The following is an 8,279-nucleotide window of genomic DNA, read 5'->3' as shown; positions in this document are numbered from 1 at the left end:
GTTTATTAAATTACAATAATATTCTATTAACAGTTACAAAATCTGTCTGCATATTTGAGATGCCTTTGACAAAACAAGAGAATTTCTGGAAGGAAAAGTCCAGATAGAGCAGGAATCCCTGCAAAAGAGAAGCAAAAAGAATTTTGGTGAAAGAGCATCCAATCCCATTCGTGGAAAGGATATTGGCTTTGGCAGATGAAAATTCAAACCTTTCTCTCCCTCTGTCATGGAATGTGAGTGTTCATCTTAGGCCGTTTAGATCCATGTGAAGTAAATAATAGAATGTACAGGTAATCCTTGTTTAGCAATTAACACCTAAACTTATATACCACTTCACAGTGCTTTTACAGCCCTCTCTAAGTGGTTTACAGAGTCAACCTTTTGCCCCCAACAATCTGGACACTCATTTTATCCACCTCGGAAGGAGGGAAGGCTGAGTCAACCTTGAGCAGGTCAGGATCGAATTCCTGGCAGTCGGTAGAATTAGCCTGCAATGCTGCACTCTAACCACTGTGCCATTATGGCTCTTAATTTAGCAACCACAATTGGGACCGGCCAACTCAGTTGTTAAGCCATGCGGTTGTGAAATATCACTGTGAAAGTGTTCTTGTGATCTTACTTCAGTTTTCCTTTGCTTTACTGACTTGCAAAGGTTGTAAATGCAAGGATTGATCGTGACTAGTTCTTTTTTTTAATCACTTTAATCATTCCAAACAAGGTGGGCGCTAAACGAGGGCTACCTGTATAGCCTTCCCATCTAAAATGGGAAAGGTGTTTTAGGTTTGCCGTGGCATGATGGTGAACAATCATAATCTTTTAACGACCCCATAATCCCTTGCGCAGTGGAACTGAATGGAGCTGAGTGTTTACTGGCCGGATGCCCTTCCTGTCACCAATGTGGAGTTATAGTCAGTAGATATATTTTCAATGTGCCCACAGAAATATCTGCCTCTACCCAGGATTGAACTCACAGCCTCCTGATTGTGAGGCGAGAGCTCCACTCTAAGCCACTGCACCACTCGCATGCCGGTCAACAATATCTTAAAGAAACTACTACATCTTTTCCAAGTCTCACAGTGTGAGAGTGACTGATAAGTCGAGTGAGTGTGCCCTACAGCAGATCCGAAACACCATTCCTGCCCTGGATCCAAACACCAACCATGTAAAACCCCGGTTGAACCATCTGCTGGAAATGTCTAGTAGAAATTCTGCCTCGCCCAATAGAAGGGCCCTCAGTACATCGGGTTAGGATAAGGCCAGAGAGGCAGGAGAGAGACGGGATTTTCTCCCGCGTGGATCCGCTGGTGTCTCTTGTGGTGAGAACTCCGGCTGAAGCTTTTCCCGCAGTAGCTGCAGGTGTACGGCTTCTCTCCCGTATGGATGCGGTTATGCTGGGTGAGGGTGGATTTGTCGGTGAAGCTCTTCCCGCAGACGGAGCAGGTGTACGGCTTCTCTCCTGTGTGGATCCTCTTGTGCCGGATGAGGTTGGAGCTGACGTTGAAGCACTTCCCGCAGTGGCTACACTCAAAGGGCTTCTCGCCCGTGTGGATGCGCATGTGTTTGACCAGGTCTGAAGTCTGATTGAAACTCTGCCAGCATTCGGCGCATGTGTGCGGGATTTCGAAGGGAGAGTCCTGCTTCTTGGAAACTCCGGGTCTTTGAGCGCGGCCGAGCTGAGCTGAGCTGGGGGTGACCACAGGAGTCTCTGGGGCAGCAGCGCAACGGCTCTGCCATTTCCCCGGGGGGCTCTTCGGAGGCCTCTTCTCGTGGGAACTCTGGCTGAACATTTTCCCACAGTCAATACACTGGAAGGGGGTCTCCCCCGAGTGGGTTCGCACGTGTTGCTCCAAAGACGACTTGTCTGCAAAGCTTTTCCCACACTCCGAGCAAAGATAGGGCTTCTCCCTTGTGTGAATCCTCTGGTGCCTGCTCAGGTTGGAGCTGAGGCTGAAGGCTTTCCCGCACTCAGAGCATTTATGGGGCTTTTCTCCGGCATGGATTCTCTGGTGGCTCACCAAATCCAAAGCCTGCGCAAAGGTTTGCCCGCACTCCGTGCAGATGTTAGGGTTCTGCCCCGAGTACCTTCTCTGGGGGGCAGTGGTGCCCTTACGCTTCCTGGCCCTTTTGTTGGGGGTGCCCACTTTCCCTTTCTCCTCTCCCAAAAGCGGGCTCTTCTGCTGCTCTTCCAACTTCCACCGACTCTTCAGGCGTCTTTTATGGGTGGATATCTGAGGAAGTTTTCCTCTGGACCTTTTTGGAGGCATCATGAAACGGAGAGCTCTTCTTCCAGGTTACACCTGCATTCCCATAACCTGTTCAAAGACAGCAACAACAAATCACAAAGCCGCATAAATTCCAAACAAATATTTGTGTCGAAAACAATACAGGTACCATATTTTTCGGAGTATAAGGCGCACCAAGATTTTGAAGAGGTACATTTGAAAAAAAAAAGGTTTTGCATTCTTGCAGACCTCCCAAACCCTCTGCACACCTTGTTTTTTGTGAAAACAGCATGCAGAGAGTTTGAGAGGCCTGCAAAGTACTCCTGGGGGCTGCGGTGGGGGCAAAAACAAGCCAAAAAAGCCAGTTTTTTTGCCCCAAAAAGGGGGCATGCATAACCTTTAGGAGGCTTGTAGAGTGGAGATGGGGGGGGGGGGCAAACCAAGCAAAAAACAGCCCATTTTTCACTCATTTTTGCCCTCCCCAGCCCCCAGGAGTACTTTGCAGGCCTCCCAAACCCTCTGCACGTTCATTTTTGCAAAGGGGGCGGAGTTTCGGGAGGTCAAAAATGCTGTATTCAGTGTATAAGACGCACCCAGATTTTCACCCTCTTTTTGTGGGGGGAAAGGTGTGTCTTATGCTCCGAAAAATACGGTAATCCTCTACTTAAAGCCATTCGTTTAGTGACCGTTTGAATTTACAATAGCACTGAGAAAAACATTTTTCCCCACTTATAACCACTGCAGCATTCCCCTAGTCCAGGGGTCAGCAAACTTAAACACTCAAAGAGCCATTTGGACCAGTTTCCCACAGAAAAGAAAACACCGGGAGCCACAAAGGTCCTAACCGGAAGCCCCCTGTTCAGTTCTGGAGCTGACCGGAAGTTCAGTTCTCCCACCATAGAGTCTCCTCCTAGCGCAGCATCCTTTTTCCTCTACCTGTCATAACCGAAAGCCCAATCAATTGTGGAGACAACTGGAAAACCCTCCCCTTACCATAGAGTCTTCTCCTGGCGCATTGTGCTTCTCCCCCCCCCCCACTGGAAGCTCCTCTCAAAATTGTGGTGCCGACCAGTGACGGAGCCGCAGCAGAAGGAGGAAAGAGCCACATGCAGCTCCAGAGCCACAGTTTGCTGACCCCTGCCCTAATACAGGCTTGTCAAACTGGTGGCCTGCGGACCAGATGCGTCATGCACAGGCCATGCCTACCCTAGCTCCGCAAAGCGGAGAAACGTCATGTGACAGCAATGTGATGCTGCACGCTTGACACCCGTGCCCTAGTACATGATAAAATGACTCAGGCTCCTAGCAACTGGCCTGTGTTTATGACAGGTGCATTGTCCTGGGCTCATGTGATCACCATTTGTAACCTTCCCAGTTGGCTTCCAACAAGCAAAAATCAATGAGGGAGGCCAGATTCACTTAACAACCACATGATCTGCTTAACAACTGTAGCATAAATGTTGCAAAATGTGACAAAGCTCATTTAACAGCCACCTTGCTTAGCAATGGAAATTTTGCTCAGTTGCGGCTGTAAGTCAAGGACCACCTGTGATCATATTAGAAAATCTGCCTATTGACAAACTTTCCCTCCGCCAAGCACACCCACGCTCTCTTTTAATGGTTTTTCAGACTCTTTCTATGCCACAGTGATTGGTCTCATTCGAGACAACGATGAAACCGCATCTAGATGGGAGGTTTTAACAACTAGCCTCGTGGTGTGACCGAAACAATCTGGAACTGAACACACTCAAAACCGTAGAAATGGTGGTAGACTTTAAGAGAAACCCTCCCATACCACCACCTCTTACAATACTAGGCAACACAGTATCAACAGTAGAGACCTTCAAATTTCTAGGTTCTCTCATATCTCAAGACCTAAAATGGACACCTAACATCAAAAATGCAGAACAAAAAATGTTCTTTCCAACTCAGGAAGCTCAAACTGCCCAAAGAGCTGCTGATTCAGTTCTACAGAGGAATTATTGGGTCTGTCATCTGCACCTCCATAACTGTCTGGATTGGTTCTGCAACCCAACAAGACAGACACGGACTTCAAAGGATGATCAGAACTGCGGAAAACACAATTACTGCCAACCTGCCTTCCATTGAGGACCTGTACATTGCATGGGTCAAAAAGAGGGCCATGAAAATATTTACAAACCCCCTTGCATCCTGGACATAAACTGTTTCAACTCCTACCCTCAAAATGACACTATAGAGCACTGCACACCCAGACAACTAGACACAAGAACAGTTTTTCCCCAAACGCCATCACTCTGCTAAACGAATAATTCCCTCACCACTGTCAAACCATCCACTAAGACTGCATTACTATTACTATTAGTCTGCTCATCATTCCTATCACCCATCTCCTCCCACTTATGACTGCAGGACTGTAACTTTGTTGCTTGCATCATTACAATTTATATTGATACTGATTATTTCCCGATTGCTTATTTGTACCCTATGACTATCATTAAGTGCTGTACCTTATGATTCTTGACAAATGTATCTTGTCTTTTTATGTACACTGAGAGCATATGCGCCAAAGACAAATTCCTTGTGGGTCCAATCACACTTGGTCAATAAAGAATGCTGTTCTATTCTGTTCTATTCTATTCTATATTCCAATTCTATTCCTATTCCTATTCCAATTCTATTCCTACTCCTACTCTCTGGCCATTTCCTCTACCAGGGCTGCTACTTCTACATCGACCTGCCTCCTCACCTGCACTCCGCCCACTGCCTTGACCCCGCAATTCTCAGGGGTCACATGTCTCACATGTCCCAACACATGTGCATTGAAGGGGACCCCTTTCCAGACCCTGAAAAGCTTGGCAACTGATTCATACTTATGACCATTGCTATGTCCCAAGGTCATGTGATCCCCTCTATTGCAACCTTCTGATAAGCAAAGTCAATGGGGAAGTAACAACTGCATTACTTATCAACGGCAGTGAGTCACTTAACAACGGTGGCAAGGAAGGTCGTAAAATGGGTCAAAACTAACTTAACAAAATGTCTCATTTAAAATCAGTAAATTTTGGGCTCAATTGTGGTTGTAAGTAGACAAGGCTACCTGCACTACTCCACAATAGTGTTGTGAGTCTCCGGGCTACTGAAACTAATAATAAGACTGGGTTTTTCTCACTGAGCAAGCTTCTGTCCCTTTAAGGGCTCCAGAGAAGGAGAAACCCAAGGCCAGGGGTGTCCAAACTTGGGAACTTTAAGACTTGTGGACTTCAACTCCCAGAATTCCGACGTCCACAAGTCTTAAAGTTCCCAAGTTTGGACACCCCTGCTCCAGGCAAAGCAAGTCTTCATAGACAAAAGGCACCCCAGGGCCATATTGAAAGGCTCCCGGGCGCAGGTGGCGTTAAGCTCTGCTCTCCTCCTCGTTATTTGCATCCAGCTGAGGGAGCAGCCGGTTGTCTGAGGACCAAACACACAAACACACAAACACACAGAGGGGGAGAGCCAAGGCTTGCTTACTTGCATCGCTCGCGCGGAAGGCGACCAGAGCAGAAAGGACCAGGCGCCGGAATCCCTCCCTTTCCTCGTATGGAAAAGGGAGCCCTTGCCTGTCGTTTTGCGCTCACGGCGGAGACCGGGGACGGAAGGATTACAGGCACCCGCCGCTCCAGAGTCCAGACGCTCGCGCCGTGGTTCTGCAAGTCAGTCGCTGCCCCGACTCCACATCCGAGTCTCCTGCCGGGCGCGGACCGCCTGCAAAACCTTGCAAGCGCCCGGGGCTGCGGAGCTGGCAGTGGAGGAGGAGGAGTGGCAGGAAACGGCGCCCGCGCCTAACCTGGAAGCCCAACCTCGGCGGCGAGGGAGGAGGGCGAAGCAAGCGAGGCGGAGGGCGAGCCGCTTCTTCCACCGAGGGAGCCCTCTCGCGGCAGCCGATCTCAGGCTCGGCTGCGTGGCTGTGGATGCACCATGAGTCCCGGTTTAAATCGAGCTCGACGCCGAAGTCTCCCCTCCCCCCCATCCCCTAAGCCAAGACAGTTCTAGGCTGCATAAACAGAGGATAGAATCAAGACCACGTGAAGTGTTGCTACCACTTTATAATGCCTTGGTAAGGCCACACTTGGAATACTGCAGTCAGTTTTGGTCGCCACGATGTAGAAAAGATGTGGAGACTCTAGAAAGAGTGCAGAGAAGAGCAACAAAGATGATTAGGGGACTGGAGGCTAAAACATATGAAGAACGGTTGCAGGAACTGGGTATGTCTAGTTTAATGAAAAGAAGGTCTAGGGGAGACATTATAGCAGTGTTCCAATATCTCAGGGGTTGCCACAAAGAAGAGGGAGTCAAACTATTCTCCAAGGTACCTGTGGGCAGAACAAGAAGCAATGGGTGGAAACTAATCAAGGAGAGAAGCAACCTAGAATTGAGGAGAAATTTCCTGACAGTTAGAACAATTAATCAGTGGAACAGCTTGCCTCCAGAAGTTGTGAATGCCCCAACACTTGAAGTCTTTAAGAAGTTGCTGGATAGCCATTTGTCTGAAATGGTATAGGGTTTCCTCCGTAGGCAGGGGGTTGGACTAGAAGACCTCCAAGGTCCCTTCCAACTCTGTTATTCTATTTAGTTATAATGTTAACATTGAAACCTCTAGTATATAACAGATATTTTGATATGAATTGTGATAATCCATAGGGCTGCGTGGGGAGCGGTCAAGGCCCTTATGCATCCGAGGGGAGCAGAAATGCCGGAAGATAGCAAAAAGGGTTCGCACTTGTGCTCCCTTCAAACCTTTCTGGGGAGGCCTGATTAGTTATTTTGGAAGAGGAAGAGTTCAAATAAAGTGTAGTGATTTTTGCTGGAGTTATATCTCGCATTTATCTTGTGCAGCTCAAGGAAGCGTACATCCACTTCCCTCCTCCTCTTTCCCCCCAGAACAACCTCCCTGCAAGGTGGGTTGGACCGAGAGAAAATAATAATCACTAGGCTGACTTCATGTCTAGAATTCCTGGTCTCCCAGTTTCTAATCTAGTATCTTTAATCTCTAGAACAGTATTTTTCAAACTTCGTCCCTTTGTTTGTTTGTCAAACATGTATGAGACAGCAGGCATAAGTATGAACATGGACATGGACAAAGGAAATGAATACAAGTAAATGGGGACAGTAGGACAGGGATGGTAGGCCTGCTGGTGATCTTATGCATGCCCCCTTTATGGACCTCTTAGGAATGAGGTGAGGTCCACAGCAGACAATTTAAAGTTGAAGTTGTGAAACTTTAACATGGAAAGTCAATTCCTCCCGTTTGGGAGTTGAAGTCCATATATCTTAAAGTGGCCAAGTTTCTCCTCGGTATGCCATTATAGGGCATTGCATGCCAAAACAACTACTAGACACACAATTCCCACCCCCCATGCTATCACTCTGCTAAACACATAATGGCACTAACTTATGTCTAAATTCCTTGTGTGTCCCATCACACTTGGCCAATAAAGAATATTCCATTTCCAATTTGAAAAAGACTACACCAAACTGACTCAATTTATGGACTTCAATTAAATTAAACACCTATTTTTCAAGATCATAAAGGTCTTGAAGCCCTTATTTTTTAATTGCCTATTGAATTAAGTTTCCAGGTTTCCCCACTGTAGAAATTCATTGAATTACTGCATCTCATAGGGCTGACTTTCTGGAAAGCTTGAAGGAGGGAGAACTTATACACTTAAAGTTGGATCATTCTCTTTAAAGCTTCCACTCTCTGATTCTTGTCCCATCCTCTTTTAAGCGTGTTGCTGCCATCTAGCGATCATCTGAATTTTGGCAGCCCAGGTTTCTTGTCCAGTCTTGTTAGTTGCGAAGTCGTGTCCGACCCATCGCGACCCCATGGACAACATTCCTCCAGGCCTTCCTGTCCTCTACCATCTTCTGGAGTCTATTTAAGCTCACACCTACTGCTTCCATGGCTCCATCCAGTCACCTCATTCTCTGTCCTTCTTCTTTTGCCCTCAATCGTTCCCAGCATGAGGCTCTTTTCCAGTGAGTCCTTCCTTCTCATTAGCTGGCCAAAGTATTTTAAGTTTCATCTATAGGATC

The 8,279-nt window shown here is 47.3% G+C and overlaps 1 protein-coding gene across 1 annotated transcript; it reads right to left on the bottom strand.

Moving 5' to 3' along the window:
- Window positions 1–650: 650 nt before the first annotated feature.
- On the bottom strand, window positions 651–6,007 carry LOC116505055 (zinc finger protein 501-like). Its single transcript, XM_032212367.1, has 2 exons — window positions 5,715–6,007; window positions 651–2,312 (listed from the first exon to the last, which is right to left on the bottom strand). Exon 2 carries the CDS (start codon window positions 2,265–2,267, stop codon window positions 1,233–1,235), a length of 1,035 nt encoding a protein of 344 aa, XP_032068258.1. The 5' UTR covers window positions 2,268–2,312; window positions 5,715–6,007; the 3' UTR covers window positions 651–1,232.
- Between the last annotated feature and the right edge of the window lie 2,272 nt (window positions 6,008–8,279).

The sequence above is a fragment of the Thamnophis elegans genome, chromosome 2, assembly GCF_009769535.1.
Source record: "Thamnophis elegans isolate rThaEle1 chromosome 2, rThaEle1.pri, whole genome shotgun sequence".
NCBI lineage: Eukaryota > Metazoa > Chordata > Lepidosauria > Squamata > Colubridae > Thamnophis > Thamnophis elegans.
The sequence above is the reverse complement of the archived record's forward strand: the minus strand, read 5'-3'. Positions and strand labels throughout refer to the sequence as shown.

Excerpts from the sequence above, each read along its gene's own strand:
- LOC116505055 (XM_032212367.1), bottom strand. The coding sequence starts at position 2,267 with ATGATGCCTCCAAAAAGGTCCAGAGGAAAACTTCCTCAGATATCCACC.